At 37.9% G+C, this 25,500-nt stretch overlaps 1 protein-coding gene across 3 annotated transcripts in view; it reads left to right on the forward strand.

The window, feature by feature from the left end:
• LOC135184771 (cadherin-6) overlaps window positions 1-25,500 on the forward strand; it is a 115,772-nt gene that overhangs the window by 78,566 nt on the left and 11,706 nt on the right. For all 3 annotated transcript variants that reach the window (XM_064160829.1, XM_064160828.1, XM_064160831.1), the window contains 6 exons: window positions 8,311-8,605; window positions 10,077-10,196; window positions 12,214-12,381; window positions 13,927-14,114; window positions 15,483-15,736; window positions 21,393-21,529. In XM_064160829.1, the coding sequence (XP_064016899.1) occupies window positions 8,311-8,605; window positions 10,077-10,196; window positions 12,214-12,381; window positions 13,927-14,114; window positions 15,483-15,736; window positions 21,393-21,529 (1,162 nt within the window). The remainder of the gene's footprint in view (window positions 1-8,310; window positions 8,606-10,076; window positions 10,197-12,213; window positions 12,382-13,926; window positions 14,115-15,482; window positions 15,737-21,392; window positions 21,530-25,500) is intronic.

A 25,500-nucleotide genomic window follows, 5' to 3' on the forward strand; every position in this document is an offset into this window, starting at 1 on the left:
ACAGGGGGAAGAAAGCAAGTTGAATTTGCATTAGCAACTGAAACACTCAGGAATCAGTCACACTGAGCTATATTCAGGTTTACTGTATCAACTATAGCATAGTAACTATGTTTATTATAGTAAACTAAGTATTATATAAACCGTGACATCTGTAAGTTCACAAAGGTGATGAGCAATGAAGAGTGCTGATTGCTTTGGACAGCAGATCTTGGGTTAGTGAGGAGATGGGAAAATGTGAGAATCTAAGCAAACCTGTATGGAAGTGCTAGTTCTGACATCTGTACGTCTGGGCCTGTCTGCACTGTGGGTTTTGTTTTCTTTTCTTTGAAAACGACATTGCTGTGGGAGCTGGGGCTTTTTAGCTCAGAGAGGAGAAGACTAAGGGGTGACCTCATTCATGTTTAGAAGTATGTAAGGGGTGAGTGGCAGGAGGAAGGAGCCAGCCTCTTCTCAGTGATGCGCAGTGACAGGACAAGGGGCAGTGGGTGGAAGTTGAGGCACAGGAGATTCCATGTGAACCTGAGGAAGATCTTTTTCACTGTGAGAGTGACAGAGCACTGGAACAAGCTGCCCAGGGAGATTGTTGATTCTCTCTCTCTGGAGATATTCAGGATGTGTTCCAGTGTGATCTGCTCTAGGTGATCCTGTTCTGGCAGGAGGGCTGGACCAGGTATCTTTTGAGGTCCCTTCCAGCCTCTGACAGTCTGTGATTCTATGAATCTTATGTCATACTCCAGCTCTCAAAATCTTCATATAATCTTCAGAACACCCTATGTAAGAATGGAATCACCTTTTTTAGTTTCTCTGAACACCCAGAAAATTGGGAAGTACTGTAGCATCTTTCTGCCACTGTTTTTCAAATTCTTTTTTAGCATCTACCCTTAGCTTAAGCTGTAGTTTGGAAATACTTAAGCCTTGACATAACCTTCCAGATACCTTACCTAAGCAGACAACTAGCTTCATCACTCCAGCCTCTTTCCACTGGGCACATCTAAATAATTTTTCAATCCTTTAACTGCTTTCACTTAAATTTTATAGAGGACAAAAGCTGTCAAAACCATTAATTTCATATATAGTTTTGAAGAACAGTAGCTGCATAAGGCAAAGAAACCTGTGTTGTGCCTTGACTGTTTGGTCAGCTGGCTATAAATGCAGAAGTAAGCCACCACCACTGACAGCCCACGCTGCCTCTTCTCCAGACAGTATTTAGAGAACATGAAAAGTAGCAGCATTTTGTAGTCAAGAGTTTTTGAGGACACAGGCTGGAGCAGGAAGCATAAAATACCATGCAGAGGACTAAGTGATATGAGAGAGAGCAGGATGCTTTGCCTTAGGGGTGAGTCAGAGTTTATGTTAAAGAGACCAGAGCTCAGCAGAACTGAGGCCATAAAACATGGGAGACATGTCCATAGGAAATCTGTCATTTCTAGTGATGCTGGATCTTGCTGTGGATCCTGTGAAGTATCTTTTTATAAGGCAGGATCTTATATGGCTTCAACTAAATTATCTGTGTAGGTATTTTGCCCTGATGATAGGTGATACAGTGTTTGTATACATAGGAATGGAACATGCATGTAGTGTTTTGGGGCTATTCTCTGTGCCTTGGGAAGAAATCTATGCTTAAATTTCAGCAAAATATACATAATTGATTATCCCATGTGCAAAATCAGTGTCATTCTTTTTTTAACACAAAGTGAGGCAAAAACTTTGGCACTGATGATATTAATAGTGTTCACTATGGTATTACCTGAAGAGATTGGTTGATTATATAGGGATACAGAACTCCAGAAGAGCCAGGAAAGAGTGCATGGTTGTTAGTAGTCTGAAATAAAAAAAAACTGTGTGCAATATCACAGTATTAGCAATTTCATTTTAAGTGCTTTAGTTTTTCTGAATGCTGTAGCATTGCACTGTGTGACCCCAAGCAATACATGTGGTTGAATTTGTTCACTACCAGACAGGACTGCTGTTTAGATCTATTAAATCTGGAGCAAAACCATGTCTTATGACTACTGCCAAGAGGAAACCCATAATTCTCTGTTAGCTACCTACTGCTTACTTACTATTTTAATAATTGGTTTTTATTTCATTATTAAAATAGTAAAAATTGTGACCACAGCAACCCCAGATTAGCAAGTTCCTCTTATAAATACAAACAAATAATAAGATGCCACAGGCAGCTTATTTTGGGATAATTGTAGGTTGATGGTTCACTGTGTACATCCCAAGGCCTATTGACTTTGATCTTTACAGAGGTTCAGTAACTGCTCTGAAATTTAGTAAGGTGTTATATTCACATCAGGAAAGAGAACTTAGTCTGCGGGGTGGATGGAAAACCATCTTACCTACTGAATTGACAGGTATCAATCATAACCTGCAACATGACATTAATGGGAGCTAAACTGCAATTTACAGCTGTCTTGGGTAACCTCAAGCAACTTCATAAATGAGATTAACTCTGCTGTTGAAATCAGTGCTATGGAGTGAGATAGAGGAAGGATGTTATTTCATTCTGGAGAATATTCATGGCCTGCCATCTCAGTTTTTTGGAATCTAATTACCACAGCTATAAAGGTACATTTTCAGTATAACGTTGTTACAAATTTGCATGCTAGAAAGCTGCTTCTCTCTAATGCATTCCATTTAAACACAAAAATGTTAGTGCTTAGCCTTAGCCTATTATAATACATGGGATCTCACTTTCATTATACACTTTTGGTACTATTTCATACAGCTTCATAACAAGGTGAATTAAGCATGGTTGGAAAAAGGCCCTGAGAGCACTGTTAGCCCTGAATGTCCCTGCCCAGGCCAAGGGCTGTCCCCACCTGCCTATCGCCTGGGACCCAGTGTCAGCTTGCAGGGCCATCAGCCCCTGCCCCAGTGATGTCACAGCTCTGCCCTGCCTGGCAGAGCTGTTCAAACCCATTACCATTGCTTCTTTTGTAAGTGCTTCCAACACTATAGAGTTTAGCTCATGACTTTATAATACCAGAGACAGGCAATAATGAATTGTACAACTTAATACCAATTTGATCTGCTGTTTAAACAACCTGATCTAGTGGAAGATATCCTTGTCCATGGCAGGAGCTTGGAACTAGATGATCTTTAAGGTCCCTTCCAACCTAAACCATTCTATCATTTTATGAACCATTTCAATTTACAGTCTTATTGCAAAAGCACACGAAAGATGCCCCTAAAATCTCCCACATACCTGGCTGAAGTATTTCTGTAACATGGGTCTGTCTAATTTTAAAAAATCCTCATAAATATTTCCTGAGTATTGTTTTAAATTGAAGCAATATTGTCTGATGGAAATTAAAACAATTACATTCACTCAGGGGGGAAAAATGTAAAGCTGTAAATATTTTGAGCATGGACTTCACCTTGCCTTTTTTGTCATGCTGAAGATATCCCATTGCCTCCACTCTTGGTGCTTTCAGAGAGCTCTGTCAGCAATGCTGCAAACAAGAACATTACTCCAGATTGTGGCTACTTTGAAAAAAAAAATGCCACAAAACACTTCTTCAGAAATAATTATCTGTGTGATAAAAAGCAGAATGTCAAATACAGGCAGCTAATGCTGCAGTCCTGCATGCACTTTGAATACCTCTTCTTCCTGGAGGCATAAAGCCTTCTGAGGCTGAAAGTTTGACTAGATGATCTCTAAGGTCTCTTCCAACCAAAGATACTCTGTGTATGTTTTGAATGTTTTTTATAGGTTGGACTGGATGATCTTGGAGGTCTCTTCCAACCTGGTTAATTCTATGATTCTATGATTCTACAAATGTTTTGGCTCAGGACATTCGAGGCAGGCGAGAAAGACAAGAGCTGGACAGTTTTTATCTGACTAGAAGTCATTAAGCATGAACCAGATGGTTCACTTAACAGTAGTATTAAAATAAAATGAGAAAAAGTATGCCTAGGGCATAGTAAAATCTTTATTTGTCATTCACTCTCAGTCAGTGATTGATGGATGATTTCACAAGTGTCCAGATTATACCCTGAATGAATGAAGTTACTGTAATATTAATACAGTGCAATTGCCGATGCATTTACTTTTTATTGCATAGACTTCATAATTTTACTTTCCATTGAGGTATTGCTCAGTTCAGTTATCAATTGAAAAGAATGCTGCTGAGTAACACCGAGCTCCTCAAGAAACAAACAAAACAGAACAAATCTTTAAGTGGAGCCCTAAAAATCTGTGGCTGAAGTAACTTCGTACAGAGGAACATTATTATGACACAGCCAAACTGACATGAGCACTATGTCTCAAGACATACTCTATACCACAACCTATCTTCCATGGTGCCTTTATCTGTTCCATGGTGTCATGGAAGTTACATGTCCTGGCTTGCCCAGGCATGATCCCATCATACCCTTTCCCTCTGCTAGGGGGTGAAGGGAAGCAGAGTGCAGGCTGCAGCAAGACTTGCCCTTGCCCAGATTTGTACTTCCCAAGTAAGGGAAAGCAAGCTCTAGACTTCACCTAATATGGTCAGGTTTGGCAAAGTGCCCTTCTGATTTGCGACTCTCCGTGGGCCAAGGGGCCATCACAATTCGGGCAATCAATGAATAGACATTTGTCACATGCCTTTTAGTTTTTGCTTTCATTTTGCTTTGCCTGCTGAGCCCTGCCATGTTATGCTCTGCTTTGCCTGCAATGACTCTCAAGATACTAACAGAATTCCCTTCAAGTTTTGGGTACTATCTGGTACTGTTTTGTGAGTAAATATTCAAAGCCTCTCTATAAGAAATTCTGTAACTAGATTCTATTGTGCCTTTCTGCCTTAGTTGCAGAAAGGAGCCTCTCAATTTCCCTGGTGGGCAAGAGGTATACTTGAAACTAAGAACCTATGTCCAGTTTTAATGTTTGCATCTGCTAGCTATTCCTTAAAGTGTTCTAGTTTTGCCTGCTCCCTGCATGTATAAATAGCCAAACCATGCGTTTTGAGCATTGTAAGTTTTCTGGTGAGATTTAACATCAATAAACAGTTTTCATAGCTATTAACATAGATCATTAATTTTGCATAATTCATAACACATGGCAAACTATATGCAGAGGACAGAGGACACTCTTCTGCAACACAGATGAGCATACAGAGTGAAGCTGTAATATCTTGTGCTGGCAAGGATCAGTTTGCTGAAAGTATCTGTGGCATAATTGAAACACAGCAAACTCCCTTTGAAATGAGGTGTCTGGCTAGTCAAAAGTAACTTCAGCTTAATAGGAAAAGAGGATGTTGTTATTGCTACCATTTCATCCTCATAACCTAAGGATAACGTTAAATTTTACACACAAACCCATCAGCTGTATTTTAAATTATATCTTGGCTCCAGGCCCTTTTTTGGCCCTCAACTTGCACCATTTATTTCTCCTTTAATTTTACTCTTTTTTTTTTTTTTAATCTGGTTACATTAATGATTTCCTCCTTCATGTAGTTCACACAGTTAAAATATTGATTCCAAGATAAACTGTCACTTAAAAAAACCCCAACAATAGGATAATTTTTTTCTACAAAGCAAATGGTCAAGGGCAGATAAAGTAATCTAAAATACTACATCATTTTTTTCAGGTATTTGCCTTACAAGTTAATGTTACAAATTTATCATCAATGCAACACTTTTCTAGAGATCTTGTTTTTTTCTTTTTTTTAATCTATCTATTTAAAGAATGGAACAAAATCCAAGCTGCTTTGGCTCGGCTATTAAACAGAGGATACTGAGGGTGTGATGCAGGCTTAAGGCATATTTATTTTCAAAAGTTAGTGCTTTTGCTGAAGGGATAGAGATTAAACTTTTAATGAAGGCTTCATTCTCAATATTGCTGTCATTACACTTTGTCTTGATAGCCAAAGTCACAGTTGATCTTACACAGGTGGATTAATTGTGGAGGAGGAGTGAAAATTCAATAATCTCTGGACTTAAAAAAAAAATCACAAGTCTATATTTTTAGCTTTTTAGGTGATCTGGGCTAAGTTAAAGAGTATTATGGAAGACAATTCCCAGTGGTTTCAACACCCTCTCTAGCTTGACTTTTTTTGCTACCTTGTTCATTGAAACCAGGGTTGATTAAAATGATGATAAAAATTATTTTGGGAGTTCAGCTTGTAACAAGCCTCACAACAGCACTATTCCATGATTCATACGACTTAATAATAGTCTGTTACCAAGGGCTTTCTTTGTTGAAATGTGACAAAGATGAAATTAAAGAAAGGCAAACAAAGTGGTATTTTTCATAGAATCATAGAATCAACCCTTGGAAGGGTTTTGGAAGAGACCTCCAAGATTATCCAGTCCAACCTAGCACCCACCCCTGTCTAATCAACCAGACCATGGCACTAAGTGCCCCATCCAGTCTTTCCTTGAACACCTCCAGGGATGGCAACTCCACCACCTTCCTGGACAGCCCATTCCAATGCCAATCACTCTCTCTGGGAAGAACTTCTTCCTAATATCCAGCCTATACTTCCTCCAGCACAACTTGAGACTCTGTCCCCTTGTTCTGTCGCTGGTTGCCTAGGAGAAGAGACCAACCCCACCTGGCTACAGCCTCCCTTCAGGTCGTTGTAGACAGCAATGAGATCACCCCTGAGCCTCCTCTTCTCCAGGCTAAACAACCCCAGCTCCCTCAGCCTCTCCTGGACATGTTCCAGTATCTCAACTCTCTTGAGTTGAGGGGCCCAGAACTGGTCACAGTAGTCAAGGTGTGGCCTGAACAGTGTTGAGTACAGGGGAAGAATAACCTCCCTTGTCCTGCTGGCCAACACTGTTCCTGACACAGGCCATGATGCCATTGGCTCTCCTGGCCACCTGGGCACAGTTCGCTATTCACCAGTACCCCCAGGTCTCTTTCTGCCTGGCTGCTCTCCAGCACCTCTGTCCCCAGCCTGTAGTGCTGCTTGGGGTTGCTGTGGCCGAAGTGTAGTACCCTGCACTTGGTCTTGTTAAATCTCATCTCACTGGCCTCTGCCCACCCATCCAGCAGTTTTAAAGACAAAACTATCTTCATGCCTTTTCTCTTTCAGATTGCCCTTGAGAAAAATTATAGTCAAGTATCCTATTGAAATTACTTCCTATAGTAGACTTCTAGTTTGACTTCTTATCAAGCAGGTCTAACAGATACCTCTTAGGGGCTAAGGTTATATCTAGTAAATCATGTAATTCTTCTAGGCCCTGTAGTCAAGTATACTGCCAACTGAATGGGATTCAGGAGATCTGAACTCTGTTACAGGTTGCAAGTCTAACCTTCTGAAAAGCTTCAAGTTTCTATGGTTTGTTAACCAAAAACCAAAGAAAATGGTATTGATTTCTTTTACAAAAAGCAATCCTGATTCATAAACTTTTCTTTTCTATGAAGCCAGCAATTTCTAGGAATATGCTATTTAATACATTCTCTTTTTTTTTCATGAATTGCAACACCTATACCCTGCCTTAACAAGTAAACTTTATTTTCTTTAATGTAATAATGTCATCCTAGATTTTAAGGCTGGGGGAACAAATAAGCCCTTATCAAAGGAAGAGCCATGAGAGTATGTTTTAATTGGTCATACCTTGTGTATGTGCTAAGCAGCATTTCAAGAGGTGTGGAAATCTCTTGGGGGGAGGGTAAGATATTTCAGCACTTCATGTTTTCTATGCTATGTACCATCATTCCCTTGTTTCTTCTGCCTCCATCATGTTTCAGTTTGACACAGATCCCTCTGCATAAAACAACTGATCTCTTCATTGTTAGGGCTGTAATGGTCCAGCACACCTGCCTTCTGCTCTTCATTTGCCACATCTATCAATAGCCTGTACTTGTCTGCTATCCAGGGATGTGTTTAGCATGTTATACATTCTATGGTAGGCTGCATAATGTCCACGAGGTTGCAAGAGCAGAGCATTCATAACTGAAAGCCAAGAAGTGACTGGCCTGGCCACTTTCTAATTCTTTGCTTTCTGCAATTTCTGAAACAGCCTTTTTCCACTGTAGAACCTCACTGTCCTACATATTCCTAGGATTCCATCTAAGCCACTAGCATTTAGATCTGTTTGATGTGTGCTTAGGTTGGGAAGATGATTTGCAGCTTCAGTTCATGGTTTACCTCAGGCAATTTCTTGTAATACTGCAGATCATTTCAGTTCCAATATCAGGACACAACTATCATTCACTAGTTCTACTGTGGTATCATTTCTTTTCCCACAAGCAGTGCACAGCCTTTTGCTGGGTATTAGCAATAGTGCATGTACCATAATATCAGCTAAAGCAGCAAGAATTGTATTCCAATTTTTTTTTTTTTTTAATTATTCCCATTTCACCACCAGCTGCATTCAGACCAGGATAAAGGAGATGGATCACTTAAGTACATCCTTTCTGGAGATGGAGCAGGAGACCTCTTCATTATCAATGAAAACACTGGTGACATCCAGGCCACAAGAAGACTAGACAGAGAAGAAAAGCCTGTATACATACTCCGTGCCCAGGCTGTAAACAGAAGGACTGGAAGACCAGTGGAACCAGAATCTGAGTTCATCATTAAGATCCATGATATCAATGACAATGAGCCAATGTTTACAAAGGATGTTTACAATGCCAGCATTCCCGAAATGTCAGATGTTGGTAGGTGCTAACTATTAACTTCAATGTCTGGTCTGTGCTCTTACTAGAGAGGTAATGAAGGGCTCGAAGTTTACAGGCACTGACACAGAGATCTGCTGTTTGAGTCTGGAGGAAAACCACCCCAGTCATTAAAAAAACCCACAAACATAAATTTAACTCTAGGAAAATAGTGACAACAGTTTGCTGGAATCTGAGGTGTCAGCTGAGTGAAATCCACTCTCTCTGCGGTATCACGAAAAATGCAACTTAATACAATCTAGCTCACAGTGGAAATACACTGAACTAAGCTGTGTTCATGACACTTACAAAGAATTTATTGGCTTTGTTAACATGATTTAGCAGCAGTGCAGTAATATGGCAATCTGTGATCACCTAAGTGTGTCCATGCCACTTCTAGATCCATTCAGCAACCCTTCTTCAGTTCAGAAAGGTTAAAAAAAAAAATTGAAAAGGACAGGTGCAGAAGTGGTTGCATACAATTCAGGAGCAAAAACTGTCACCCAAATTAACTCATCACTAATTCTGACATATGCCATTAACTACTATGACCTTTGTCAGTCTTTTCATGCAAAACCTAAGTGTTCCAAAGGCCACAGAAGTCCACTAAAATCTTTCTATTGTTTTACAATGTATCAAGCTGTCAAAAGAAAATAAAAGAAGTTCCTTGAAATGCAATTTTAAGACTGGCTCTTTTCCAGAGAAGTTGACAGATTTTGATTCTTTGGTTCTTAGAGAAGTCATTTTGATTTCTTTGTCAGAGAACACTGGATAGTTCAACCACAAGAAGCACATTTCTAATCTGAAGTAGTATCCAGGGAGGGAAGCATTAATTAATCATAATCAAGAATGAGATTAAAATAAAGCTCAAGCAATATGAAAATAAAGACTTTGGGGCATACTTCTTCCTCTCATTCATGGGACTTGTCATATGGATGAAACCTCATCTGGTGAAGAGAGAACCTAACAGACACATTTTAATATGTAAAGTGAATACTTAGAAATCTGTTTTAAGTGCCAGGACCTAAGATCATTTCTTATGTTTGATAACACTTTGACTACGACTCAATACCATTTCTTTCTCTAGAAGACACATAGACCTCCCAGCTTTACATTCCTATGTCAAATGTCTTATGAGCACATATACATTTGCAAAAGTATATTATTGACCTAGATTCAAATTCTGAATGTCTTCAATATCTAGGGAACAATGCATTTCTGATTTCTTCCTATGAAATATGATGAAGGGTGTACATATTCAATCACTAACTGGATTTTAATGCACTGAAAATAAGTAAATAGCATTTTGGTTCTGTATCTATGTCTTCTATGAACAGAGAAATTTACATAAAATAAGAGTATCTCTTTTTGCCACAAGTTTGAGCTGTGTTAGCATTGTTTTTTCTACATCACAAACTATCTTGGTCAGGAAAAAACTCTGTGTTTTTTAATTATCTTTTATTTATTATTGCAGGTACCTTTGTTGTGCAAGTCACTGCAACCGATGCTGATGATCCCACATATGGAAACAGTGCTAAAGTTGTCTACAGCATTCTCCAGGGACAACCATATTTCTCTGTCGAATCTGAGACAGGTCAGGGGACCTTATCTGTCACTCTGTGACAATGTCTGTAATTCAAAGTGACATGCTAAGCCAAGCTAGGACATATTAAGACAGAAACTTCAAAGAGATTACATCTTGCTCAGTGTAAAATCTGACAAACTTAATAGAGCGATACATCTGTAAACATGACACCTACATTATTTTAATCTTGCCAGCAAAGTCTAATAAATACAATTAGTACTGGATCTGAACCAGTTTTCAATCATTTTTAACAAGCAGTGGGTATAGAGACTGCTGTGGATGCTTAAATTAAACCAAATAGGTTGGCTTCTAGATGAAAATGAGAAACAGGTGGGTGTGGAAAGAAGTGTGTAATTCTCATAGATCTTCATAATGGCTAAATTAAGACTGAGGGTTTGTTCAGGTGTTTTTTTCCCCTCCTTCTGCTTCTTCAAAACTTATTTAAAGTAATTACAATTTCTCTACATCTGCAACATATCACTTCAATGCTAATTTTATGAAAGAAATCTTAATTAAGAATAATGATAGGAGAGGCAAAAATTGCTGTTGTGCTACACTAGAAGATAAGAAATGGAATCTCAAACTTCAGAGTTCTGTTTTTCCAAGATGCTTAAATTATACACAGTGACTGGCATTTTGTACAGCCTGAATAACAGCTTTGGAACCTCTCCATCTAAACCAGAATTATGGATGACTGAATCTCCTGTACCACCAACTGTCCCACTACACAGACAGTCTCTTCCCAAGATTTATAACAAAACTCCCTAACAAGAAACAAAGGATTTCAAGAAATTCCTTAAATGGAAATATCCACTCTTATAGGTTGCTTGGAAGCTTTAGAAATCTATTCTCCTCAGCAGCTCTAAAAGGAAGGAATAGATTATCCCAAACAATTAATCAAGTCAGTATTGTTTTAAAAATAAAGCTTAAAGACTCATCAGAGAAAAGAAGGGATAGATTGTATGTCTCAAAGAACTTAGGGGACGTAATTCTGAAAAGAGTGAGTGCCAAGATCAAAGGGAGCTTCCCTTCAAACATAGGCTGCTGGATAATACAAGCAAGGATAATGCACCCATTCCAACTTGGACAGTACACTGTGTCCTCTTCTGTTTAGATTTAGAATGTAGGTGGGAGTTCACTAGTAATAATCTTCTAGCAAGAGGGTTGTATGTGGCACAGAGAGGAAGCAAAGTTATCCACAGGCTTCAACTTCTTGCCATGGAAATCAGTCACTAAACTCCTAGAGTGAAGTAAGTCTGCTGGAGCTATATGAATTTTGTCATGTATTTCAGAGCTTGAATTTCACCCCTTTTGTTTGCTAAGGAGCCTGCTATTAACCTTAAAAGACCCAGTGAGAATACAAACATTTTGCTTCATGGTAAATCTGAATGACTGAATTTCAGTGGGACTCGGCATCATAACTGATATTTGTGCCTTTGAAGAAAGAAGTGACTGGCAAAATAATTTCAATCCACGTATAAATAGAAATATATACATTTGGGCATGCTTGGATGCTTTTCATTTTCTTAACTAATTTCTCTTCTCCCAAGTAACATTGTTGCACTGCTTCTTTAATGAAGAACTGCTGATGTAAACTTGCCTCTTTTTTTTCCCCTTTTTTTTACCATATCTGTCAAAACAAAAATATTGACAGGACAGGAGAGAAAAGATGAAGCACACTATAATGAACAAAAAGCCTTTTTCCACTACAGTGAAAAAAATTAGCATGGAACTGAAATGGGGTAGTTATGTAAAATAACACTGCTCAGAAATAAGTAGAACATCTTTCTGGGAATGCCACTAATATTGTGCTTGTCACATATGCAGCAGCCTGAGATATGATGTGACAAGTCTGTAATTTAATGAACCATCTCATAACAGTAAAAATTTACACTGGGCAAAGTTTACTTATTACACAGAGATTGTTTTGTCCTTTAGGCTGTGGGGGGTTTAATATGAATTTCCATCAAAGTCAGTACCTTACTTGGGAACTCCCTGTCTCTCTCTTTAATTCTTGTGTTTTCAGGCATTATTAAAACTGCTTTGCTAAACATGGACCGGGAAAACAGGGAACAATACCAAGTGGTCATCCAGGCCAAGGACATGGGAGGCCAGATGGGAGGATTATCGGGAACCACCACCGTGAATATCACACTGACTGATGTAAACGACAATCCCCCTCGCTTCCCCCAGAGTACGGAACTTTATGTTCTATGTCTTTACACTGACATGGACAAAAATTGGTCTGTTGTGTTTTTTTTCACTTCAGATATTGTTTCTGCTGTTGTGAACCATGCATCAAAATTCCTCTAAGAAAGAAAAAGACCAGACAAGCAAGAAGTAGCATCATGCTAATGTTAATTGTAATAGCTGAGAAATAAATCGTTAATATTTTTACTCTAGTTGCAGCAGACAGCCTGAGAAGTGAATTAATGTACAGAAACAATCTGTTTTTTCTACCTATTAAATAGCTTTGATTTCTTGTTCAATAATTATTTATATTACAATTATTATTTATTACTATGACTATTATTATTATTTATATTATCTTGTGGTTGGCTGCATTTTAAGCTAACTGTTCTAATCTAATACATCTGCATCTTGAAACATATTTAAGTATGTAAAATGATCCCAAGAGTAGTTCTATCAAAATGACTATTTACACCCAGGAAGCATTTGCCTCAATGGATTTCCCTATATTCTACACAGAAACAAAATCATATACATAAAACCACCAGACACTTCTGCCTTTTTTCCACTCTTTGTCTCAGATCATTTGGCAGATATGTTTGTGACATTTAAGGGAATTGCCCGAGCAAGCTCTCTTGGAAAGTAATTTCTATTAAAGCATTCATGATAATGCTTTGATAAGTGATAAGTTATTTGAAGTGATTCAGCATTTGTTCACTTCTCTTTCCTTCTTTTTAATTCTTCTCCTTCCTTCCTTCTCTCTCTCTTCTTTTTGGCTTTGTCTAACCACTGCTCTGTGTGTGATGTGTGTGGATCACTGTGTCAGTGAGTGTCAAAGTCAGGAGCAGCTGTTATAGAGAGAAAATAATTGCAGATACTATCAGACAATTCAGCAAGCTTTGTGGTTAAGTCGCTGGGAAAGTTATTGGAAGCAACTTGTCATTTAAGTTCAAAGTCTGTTCGTAGCTATAGGAAAAATGTTTCCATTTAAATTAGAACAACTTAAGAGAAATTATAACACTCTGCCCCCAACAAGTTAATTATACATCTTTGGACATAAGTGTCTTTAATATAAGAGCCAAAGATACAGCTTTGTAATGCTGACATTCCCCCAGTACATTTTTTTCAGAGGAGAATTCAATGTAGCACATCATTAGTAGGCATTTGGGCTCAATTTGGCTTTAGTGTTACTAAGCCACACTGGCCCGGGCAGTTCTCAGTATTTGTCCTCTGACCTCAAGATGGTTTTCATAAACAATTTCTATTTGGCCAGCAGAGACCCTGATAATACCTAGAAAAGGATATGTGTTGCTAAAGATACATGAGATACACGTTCAAAGGAAAACAAAATGCCCATCCTTCATACCAGAAAACAGATAGGAAAACGTTACTTTTATCCACATGAAAATTAAGGCTGAAGGCTGTTGCCTCAGGAAGATCTGAAGACACAGTGACTCACAAACTCATCTGTGCATGCCCAACATGGACAATGGGCTCAAAGATGGTATCCATGAAACTACTGACCAGTTTCCTTCTCTGTCTGCTGTAGGCACATACCAATTCAGAGCTCCTGAGTCTATGCCATCTGACTCACCAATTGGCAGAATAAAAGCTAATGATGCTGATGTGGATGAAAATGCAGAGATTGAATACAGCATCACCGAGGGGGATGGATATGACATGTTTGGAATTACCACAGACAAGGACACACAGGAAGGAATCATAACTGTCAAAAAGGTACACATCTTAACACAACTCCAGCTATTGAAGTATCAGTCAAAACTTTAGCACATACATATATTAGTGCACCATGTGTTGTTGATTATTTTGAATGCCATCTATTAGCAATTTCTCTATTACCTATGTAAAATTTCTTTTATACAAACAATTGGGGATCTTCCTCTTATACCCTCCACAATAAACCAATGCACATACTTTGCAGGATCTGAAAGAGTAAATAAGCTAAGGAGTGGGATGGGACTGAGAAAAAAATTCTATAGTCTGAATGTATTTACAGAATAACTCAAAGAATAACATCCAACTGTGATTTTCTCCCTATGATGCTTACAAAATTTCCCTACTTACTGGAATGTGCTGTGCTCAGACCACAGAAATAATCAGTATGCTCTGCATTATCAGGAGGTGTTGAATTGGATAGCGATAGTGTAGTACAGTATCTAAACAAATTTATTTTGGCTTACATTTTGATTTAAAAAACCCACAAATTAATAAATGCATCAACATGCTTTTGATTTTGTTAAAAAAAAGCCTTGCTGGATCACAGTGGACATCATGTAGCAGGCTGCACATTGGCTGTCAGAAAAGGTTTGAGAAATATTGTTTACAGTGGGTTATCAGGCAAGCTTGATAAGGTTACAGATATCATCCTCCATCAGTTCAAGTTCAGTCATCACTAGATAGACATTGTGTATTTTCTGAACATGCACTTGCTTGGTGATATCAGTACGACACCTGTCATTATTTGTTTTTAAGGAGATGCCTTCCAGGGCTGATGATATCAGTCTAACCCTGTTTGCATTTCTGGCTGTTGCTGACAGAAGCTGTGAATTTTCTTCATCATGGAAAAATGGGGTGACTACTCGCTCCCCACACTAACTACTCTAACAAAGTGTCACTAAATGCAGCTTCATTGTACTTTGAAGAGTGTGATATAGTCATAGCCTATCATAAGATCCTATTTTCCTTGATGGAAGGTCCTGGATGTCCAGACACTAGATGTTACAGTGTTCCCTCTTTCAGAGTTGGAATGCCAATACTTAAACAAGCAGCTCCTAGAAAATCTTTCCCTCTTTAGCAGACGGTGCTCAGGGGTAAGGAATAGAGAAGACATCAAAATGACAAAAGGCAGAAGAGTTAAAGCTGTTTCTGAAAGAAAGATTAACTGGTGCTTAGGAGTTCTTGGCAGAGAATTCCCCAAAAAAATGCAGCATAGAGACCTTACTCCTTTCTGCTGGCATTTTCATTCCAGTTCAAGCTTCTGTTACCTAACACAGGCCATCCATGACATCCCCCCATTCATTTGGCTCATCTGATTGCAAGTCATGGCAGTCTTCACAGACCTGAACTTTTTTTCCTTCTTCACAGGCATTAGATTTTGAAAATAAAAACCTGTATATTCTAAAAGTGGAAGCTACCAATACTCATGTGGACCCTCGATTCCTCTACCTGGGGCCATTCAAGGACTCAGCTACAGTCAGAATTCAGGTTGAAGATGTAGACGAACCCCCTGTGTTCAGCAGACCAGCTTACATAATGGAAGTGAAAGAAGATGTTCCAATAAACAGCGTAATAGGAACAGTAACTGCTCAGGATCCAGATGCTACCAAGAACCCTGTCAAGTAAGCATAGACCATTTCAGCTTCTGAGTAATTTTTGTGCAGCTTTAATTTTGCTTTACTCATGTTAGCATGCACACAGCAAAGATCACTGTAACAATGAAACTGTTTGAGTATGATTAAATATGGAGTGTTATAGATGGTAAATTATCTCTCACATGTCTACGTATTTGTGATTGTGTCTGCATGGCCCTTTCATCTTGAATTACATCCTCTCCTTTTCACTAACTAATGTTTGTGGTTATTTCTACTATGGAAGAATTTGCTGCAAAAAGGGCACTAAGAAGATGCCAGTGTTCTCTTTCTACCTTTAACATTTTCCAGTGCAGCACAGTGTATCCTCCTGGCTACATGACAGGGAGGTGATTCAGCAGCCTTTTCTTCTCCCATCCATCCAGACCTGCTTAACAGAGGTCACATTTACCTTCTCTAAACTGCAAGTAGAAATGTCTTAAAAGCATCATCTGTGCACACAGACCTATCACACTTGTATCAGTGTAAAGTTAGTAAGATAAGGATCAGTCATGACTCAATAAAGTAATCTTAGAGGAAGTGAAGTTAAAGTTGGAGTACCTAAACCTAAGACTTCATTTTTGGGGAACTGAACATGTAAGTTGTTTCCATACAGTTGAAAGCATATTGGAGTGCTTACAGACTACACAAGAACTTTTAAATAGTTGTGTGCTCTAATTAAAGTTCATTGCTACCGAAAAAGCAGTAGGAGGAGGAAATGAAAAATACAGCATTATTAAATCCAGGTCAGTTTTCAGCATGTCTCTGGGTTGGGCACCTTGGAAATGCAATAGTAGTCTTAAGAACAAAATAGAACAACGCAAGTTTAATAAAAATCCAATCTATCAATACTTCTGCAAACAATTATCTTTCATCAAGATAGCTTACGCTGTCTATGGGGCATGGGTAAGTTTTAAGCTCTCAGCTCATCTTGGGGGAAGGGTAAATATAATTTTAATTTCCTAGATGAAGAAACTAAATCTAAAAAGGTTTCTGGCAGAAAGCCTCTCTGTCTTCAGTTTATATGCAGTGCTTTGCACATGGATTCTTGTTCAAGACTAAGCCTTCTAATTTTAATTAAGGTTTGCTTTCACTTGTATTACGACATTTAACAATTATACAGAGTTCTGGACTAGCAGAGCATAGCAACTTAAAACGTAACATAAGATTTTGCTGACTTTGGTGAAGCTCAGGGACAGAAAAAAACTTACTGCATATCTTCATAGCTAGCATGAAGATAAGGGGTTGGGGTGACACCCAGGCCCCTTGCACTCGTCATATGAACTGGCTTTTTAGTATCTAATGGCACTGTAGAGTGAGAGGAGTGCTTCCTTGCTTTTCCTCTTCTTCCCCGTGGTGATAACTACAACCATTTGCATTTCACACCAGCACCAGCTCCTAATTATAAGTGATTTACAGTGGATAGGGATTATGCTGTTCATTGTTGAGTATTACCTACTGGCTCTTTTCTATTAACTGAATGTGTGTGCTAAAAATTAGCTATCTTTCCAAGGGCAGTCCTTTAATACAGTACAGGTACTTTGCATATTAAAATATCAGATAATTATTGAGCAAAATTTAACAGAGGTGTCAAAACCGATGCAGTGCAGCAAAAAACTTGTCTCCTTTATACTCAAGGTGAAAGGAGAAGCAATAGAATAGTGAGAAGTTAGAGTAATAAAAATAAAGCCAGGAAGAAGAAACATGAAAATCAGTAAGAGGAAAAGAAAATCAGCCGAGAGCAAAGAAGTCAGCTTGCAATAAATGTAATTTTATGGTGCTAATACCTTGGGTATCTCCTAGAATTCAGGGGCATGGATTGAGTCTGCATCTCTTTTTGACAGGGTGATTTTTTTTTTCTTTCTTTTCCCCATCATGCAATAGAGATGCTAAATCTAATTTTCACTCTTAGCTTCAGTAAAGACACAATTAGATTGCATGTATGTATGACTTGTCACTTGCTTGTCAATATTTCTTGATGGCTAAAAATCAAATCTTTAGATACTTGAGATTACAATGAAAATTTTCCATTTTCTCCTCCGCTCGAGTGAAGATTTTTCTTTTTATACAAACTGAGCTCTAACTCTGTTAGATGAAAGCCTCTTTGATCTTCCATTAAAGGAAACCTTCACAATATCATTATGAAAATGCATTATGAAAAATTTACACACACATCCCTTCCTGACCCACAAATCTTCCTGACTTGCAGTTACATTAGACAGCAAGCAGCTGAACATCAGAAGACAACGAAGCAATAGCAAAATACAAAGCAGATACTTGCCCTGGTTGTAAGAGTGCACAATCGTTCATGACCCAAGTATTGGTAGAGCTACATTTCATTAGTCCAACTCCTATAAACAAGTTTTGCTGTGACATGTCGTTAAGAAAATACAAAATACATCGGTAGATGTTTGGCTGTATTTGAATATAGATCCACGTGTAGTGACATGAATATACTCCTGAGTAACACTCTATAGTCCAGCTGTGTTATTAAAAAAAAAAGTTTTGCATTCTGCTTGTGTTTGATCTAAACAGAAACATTATGAGCTGAAATCATGCTGCAACTGGCACTGCTGTATTGTACATCAGGTCTTTTCAAATTGCTAGTTGAGCTTTTTTGCTATAGTAATTCCTCAGAGGCATAATGAAGTTCATCAGTCACTGAATTCTCTCCCTGCTGTGATTTGATTTACTAAAGTCTACCAGCTGAAAATGATCCACAAACAAATGTAAGGCTTAATTTTGTTTCTGTATTTTACTGACAACATATTTGCATGTGTTAGATTCTCCGACCCTTTCTTCCTATTACGTACAAAGAGAGACTAGAATCCACACATGTAACTTTTAACTTCCTAGCCTGTCGATTCCTCCAAGTTTGAAAGGCATGAAGTCCTGAAATCTGACAAATATGCACCAGTAATTTCATTAAATAAATGTAAAAATGAGTTTGATGCTGTCTGCTTAATTCTTACTAGATTATGATCTGTAACTCAGAATTACCACCAGTTCAACATAATTAACAGTCCTTGATCAGAAGAGACTACATTATACAAACTGAGAAATAGAAGTGACAGTCTAGCTTATTAAAATCATCCTTCTAGACCAGGGTTAATGATATAATTAGAATACACTTTAACTGCATTGACCTTGTATGTATTTTCTTTGGATATGAAAAAATAAATTTAACATTTCATTAAGAAGTTGTACTCTGGCTGGTGTTTTGTTTTTTTGTGCTTGGGTTTTTTTAGTACTCATGATTGAATATACATACAGCTTTATAAAGTGTGTTAAAATTCCTAGTATTTTGAAGTGGTCCTCAATGTTACAACTCAGGTAACCTCTGAAATTTAAAAAAAAAAAAATTTTACATATACTGTGCCACAAACTGAATTCAGATAATGTTCTAACGTAAAGGTGGTGATCAAAATGTGCTAAGGCTGTTAAGGTATTTTAAGTCCATTCATAATATGAAGAATGAGTGAAATAATAATTGAAGAAAAAAAAAAGAACAATAAATGGACAACTCACACCTAAAGCTAGTTACTTAAATACCTTGCAGAACAGGAGTCTGAAACACACTATTACAGTTGGCTGGAACATCTAATCTATGGAAAATTTTGATACTTCATGTCGAGTAAGATTGCAGACTCTAGTTCTACTGTAAAATGGAAATATCAAAGATCCAGAAATGGGCTATGGGAATATTTCAAAAATAACTGAATTCATAAAATATCAACATAGCATCATGCAAAAGGCTGAATGAATTAAAATTAAATCTTTACCATCTCAAATACTTGGTCAAAATACGAGAGTCTATATTGATTTGTATAAATTTATTTCCATCAAACATTGCAGGTAAGTCATGCAATTCACATGCTAGTTAGATGTGGATAAAACACCACAACTTGCCGGAGCTGTCCCATCAGTCAGTGCTATTACAAGCCTTCTTGTGTACTCTTTTCAAACTGATAATGTGACAACACTGCATAAAAGAACTAGGTTAGTGACACCACAGTAGACTTCAAGCAGCTTGAATTGCAGTACTGTTAGTGAAGTGACAGCAATGAATAGAAACTAAATCAACTCCTGAAAAACTAGCAAAGTGAGCCTACGCAAACCCTACTGCACAAAAAAAAGTTTGGTTTTCTTTTGCAGCAGTACCTTCGAATCTCCTTTGGATATAGGAATATAATGTGGAAAAACAATTAAGTGCAAATAATTAATACCCACTATAGTGTTGTTTTTTTTAGGAAGGCAGGCTACTCTAAAATTCTTATTTTACAGTAAGACTAGCCTGATCTGCTGTGGGTGTTATATCCCCTTTTACTTGCAAAGAAGGGAGGAGGGGGAGGAAGGGGAAAAAAAAGTGCAGTTACAAAATAATTAGCAAGGTAATTAATTTTAAACCTCTGTCATCAACATGTTTCAACTGGACTCTTCTACTCTCTCATTCTTCCAAAGTCTCTCTCTGAAGTTAAGTGGCACTGCACAGGCACTGGGATATCTGTTCAGAATAAGCAGCTGCTCCTAGGGTAGAGCAGGGAATGAACATTTTTCAGTCTCTGCATTCCTTACAATTCTGTAGCGGCAGTAAACTCTGCCAATCATTCTTCTGAACCAGTTTTCATCTGACTGCATACTAGCTCAGCCATATCTTTACCCTTATGTGGACACAAGGCATAGCAGTGGTTGCCTTGCCTCCATGGACGTGCATTGCAAGGACATTAAAGGAGCATACTGGGCTTCCTAAGGCTCTATCCTCAATTGAATAGCAGCACACATTCGGGGTCGAAACAAAAGCAGAACAATGCAATTCTTGCTTTAAGAGCACCAGAGATGTATTTCCATTAAAAAAAAATCCACAATCAATGCAAGAATTTTCATGAGACATGAAACAAAATCATTACACTGGGATGAGAGAAGCAGCGAAGCAGCATCCTCACCTGTGAACCGAAGAGTTTTTAAAGTTGGATTTCTGGGTCAGCAGAAAAAGTAAGAGATCACACTGACAATCTGAATATGTATTTAAACTCTGGGCTTCTCTAGACGTTGTAAGCATTCATTATAACATATAAATACTATCAAGCAGGGCTGAGCATGTTAGTTCTAATGAATTACAGCAAACCTTTATGTGATATGTACTCTGGAATAACGAATTCTATTCCATGCTGACCTGGTTTCAGGGCACAGTCTTTTAAAAATGTTGGGAAATGAAAGGCAGAAATGCACCCCAGCTGCCAAACATTTATATCAGAAATTATTTGGAACAGTGGAAATACCAAATCCTGAAATGAGGGTTTTTTAATGGGAAAGTCAACTCAGCCTTAAAACAAACTTCCTTTCAGGACACAGTCTTCACTTTTCTCACTAAAACAAAGCTTTGATAATTCTCAGAGGTATGTAAATTCTGCAGTAATTCATTCAGTCGGTGACAATGCTCCACCTTGTAAATCAGGCCTCCAACATGTCATTATCCAGTAGCTCAGAAGTAGCTCTTTGTGTGAATATATAAAGACTGAAAAACCTGTGCTGAAAACAAAAGACAACCCCATTTACTATCCCTTTGATGCCTAGTCTTAAAAAATGGTTTAAGAAGAGAGAAACTGAAAGGAATGCATCCTCCTAACCTCTGTCTCTGTATTTGCAGGTACTCTGTAGATCGACACACTGATATGGACAGAGTATTCAACATCAATTCAGGAAATGGTTCGATATTTACTTCAAAACCCCTTGACCGGGAAACACTGCTATGGCACAACATTACAGTAATAGCAGCAGAGATCAGTAAGTCAAATCTAAATACAACTGCTGTCCCTGCTGTAAGGAATGTATCCTTCTCACTGAGCATGTGGAAAGAAGGGATAGGCAGATGTCAGGCTATAGGGATAGTCCAGTCAGTACTAACGAAGAACTAGAAACTCTGCAAGAGGTGGCCTGCAGTTCTGTGTTTTACTAAGGCAACAGTTCATGAAGAAATAACTTGGCTGAGCAGGGAGCAAAGGTTAACAATTCTGTGTTTTCTAATCAGAAATAGACATTTTTGATTTTGATCATGACTGTTGAATTGTGCAATTGCATGCCGCAAGCAAGATGGTTTAAAGCCAGTCTGAGTATAGCACAGGCTGGATGTTTACAAGACTAAGGTGGCTGAGATGAGCTAGGTCTAGATCTGAGCAAGCTCAGATCTTAATCAGTTTTAAGGATTTTTAACTTCATTTGTATCCTTTGAAGTTAAAAGCTATAGTTACAAATCAAACAGTTTAGGATTGCTCAGAAGTAATCTTGTGATAATAGTAGTTCATGATGATTTCTGGAACTGAAATACCATGGATAAAGATGTGCATGCTAGACGGCCTCAATAAACACTTCTCTTCAATTTAGTACTTTAACTATAAGCATGTGACATGCTCAAGTATTACAAAATGCAATTATGTTTGCTTTTGAAGAGGCACAGTGCCTATGCTTGTGAAGCACGGTATACAGGAGATAGATGTAACATAAACACCAGTTCTGTGACAATCACAACAAAGTAAACTTAAAGGCTAAATAGCTTTAAAAAAAGAAAGACCAAAACACAAACCAAACACCAAAAAAACTCTATAACCATATTCTGACGCAAAATAAGCTTTACTTTTTAATGTTGTATATGTGCATATGTGTCTCAATTAGCTACTGAATGGTGAGAAGTGTGTAATTAAGAAGTACTTGACTACAGCCTTTTTTGTTCTGCAGGTCTATTTTGAAACTTAAAACTCAAGTGAAACAGTGCTGCTGAAGCAGGCAGATAGGGTTATGTAAAAGGACAGTGGGCTAAAGCCTGCAAGAATGATGTTTCTTAATAGTTTTCTCCCTCTAGGTAGGTGGCTACAGCATGCCACCTGACTTCTGTCTGGCTATCAGTCAGGTATCTGTGTTTCTATTAAGTGTTTGAAGGAGGGTTCTCGGGTTAAGAGCAGCACGCTACAGGCTGAGCTCCTGGATAGAGGAGGAGAGCAAAAATAACCCCCCAAAATAGAACGAATCATAAGAACTTTTTAGAAGCACACTTCCATTGATCCTAGCAGAGCTGAAATAATACACAGTACAGAAAATTGTATACCATCTGAAAGCCAACTTGCTAAAATACTCATTTAGTTCCTTGCTACCTCCTCCTCTATGTGCCAACCGCTCTACTGGGCCAGATTCTCTCAACTAAACCTTTTGTGTCTGACACAGGCTTCTTTCTTAATTATCATTTCTCTTTAGTCTGAATCCTTCCAGGCTGCAACAAGATACTTCCCAGGTTGTGCTTCACTGAGCCTAGACCAAATTTGGCCTAAGTGGGGCAGATGCCTTCCAAGGGTAATTTTCTTGGTTGAAAAGCAGCTAGTATTTAAACAAGCTTTGGTCTGAGCCAGGCTACTTCACTAATTTTAGTCTCAAGGGACCAGACTGGAAAGCACCACTGCTTAATGTTCCTAGCTAAATCCAGTAATTTCTAGGAAAGCTAGCTAAAGTCCCATTCCACTAAGTTCCACCTCATCACAGATTGCTCTCAGTGACATATTAACACTTCAAGTATGTTTCACTGAAGTAATCTAAAAGAAATACCTAGTCAAGTTACAGGCAGGATGTGCATTCAGATGGATGGGTGCTGGCTTTGATATATAAAAAAAGGTTTAAAAAAAGATAAAGTCATAAAAAGAAACATCTTTCAATGATGACTGTTCTTGATTTCATTTTACAGTAGAAAAAATCAGAAGTATAGAGGTTGTTTTGCCTTTAGTTATCTAAATTTGTCAGTAAGTGTAGATAGCTTGATTTTTTTCATGTTCTTTTTCACCAGTGTGAGCTACCATAAATCAACAATTCAGAAAATCATGCTGTGGATGTTGCAAACAAATAGTTAGTCAAACAGCAGGCATAGTCAGAAGGCAAACTGGCAACAAAAAGTACACAGGACTACTGATTCACAGCTGCAGAATTACAGCTGATTTACCAGAAAGAATTCCCAGAGTTTTTTAAAATACTTTTTACTTAACTCATAGGGGTGAATCGATCATCACCAAGACTCTGAGTCTGTATTAAAAAAAAAGAAGGGGGAGCATTTTAACAGTTTGATTGCTGTCTCAACAGACAACATACCACTATGAGGACGAATGGATGTAAGCGCTTCACTGAGTCTGTGGAGCTCTTTTTTTTCTGTAGGTTGTTTTTTTTTTTAAGTGGAGACCAGCAGTTATTAAAGGATAATGCAAACAAATAATTAGAAAGATGACAAAAAAAAACCCCAAACATTTAAGGAAGTATTCATACATTTCAACTTCTATTTCCATTAAATCAGAAAAAAAGCCCATGCCTATAGAGCATAACATGAAGCTTCCACTTATTACAGTATCATTTTAAATTGTGGGAATCTTAAGCACCTAGAAGTAAAATAAAAAAATGTAATTCACTGTTCAAAAAGCAGGAAAGAAAACCATTGTAATTCTTGAGAGGAAAAGAAACACATTTGCCAATATATTTGAATGTTTTCCTTAGAAAGCTATGTCCTTATAAAATAGCCTTGCCAACAGTCCTGCAACTTCAAATTAGTACCTTTGCTTTCTGCCTGTTTGAAAAATTCAACATTTGTATTGATGTATTTTAGCACAGAACTCAGCCTAGTCTACATTATACAGAAACCGTTCTTTTATACATTGAATGAATTTAGCCCAGCAGTTCATATTAGAAAGTGGTTTATGCTTAAGGGAATCATATTAACTTCAATGGGACTGTGGTGCTTGAAAGCATAATATTTTGTCCAAATGACTGAGCTCTGTGATACAAATATACAATGCCAATTTTGGAGTAGGCATTTTCAAATTTATAAAAGCATAATAAACACAGCAATAAGACTTTTATTAAATCCTAACTCAACAAGCTACTATAATGAATGCTTGTAGAAGCATAGAGTCTTAGATCTGGTGTATTTTATTGCACTCTTTTTCTCACTTGAATCATAGGTTAAAATGCATTAATAAACTATACTAACATGGGTAGGAAATTAACATGGCAAAATGCTGTGTGCACCCTGATGAAAGGGAGGAGTAAGGTATTTGTTTTAAAGGAATCTCATTTCAGTCACACTCATTCCCACATGGGTATGTCTGGGTGACCTAGCACTTGTGTGATACAAAACACAAAGGGGACAGTTCAAGTCCTGGCAGCGTCTCTTGTTTGCCTTTTGACTGGCAAACTGGTATGGGGACAGATCTTGTACCTTTTAGGAGGCAGTAGTTGTTATGATGTGACATTTTGCCTCAGAACCTCACCTGTTTTCACCATTGATGGTGCTTAGGCAAGGTTGCCACTGGCCTTTCTTCCTTGTGAATTTTCTTAAGTCTATCTGCCCCAAACAGAAAAGCAACTATCTATACAATGTGGCACATTTCCAACGTTTTGATTTTTATCTAGAAAGATAACAATATTTTCAGCACCATGTTTTACGTTCAGGAATATCCTTGTCAAATTCAGTCTCTTCACACTATACAGTCATTATAGGAAAACCCTCAAACATTCACATATGGGGATCTACAGATTCTATATAGTACTTATGTTCTTCAGCTGCTATTCTAGAGTATCAAACCAATTCACAAAGGATTAGAAAATATGTGATCACAGGTGCAGCTACTATTTCTGTAATATAATGGTAATCATGGTAGCTTAAGGAACTGTGTCTCAAGTTTGTAAGAGACAAAATATTATATAACAGGTGGAGAGGGAAAAAATCCACA

The sequence above is a fragment of the Pogoniulus pusillus genome, chromosome 21, assembly GCF_015220805.1.
Source record: "Pogoniulus pusillus isolate bPogPus1 chromosome 21, bPogPus1.pri, whole genome shotgun sequence".
In the NCBI taxonomy this organism is placed as follows: Eukaryota; Metazoa; Chordata; class Aves; order Piciformes; family Lybiidae; genus Pogoniulus; species Pogoniulus pusillus.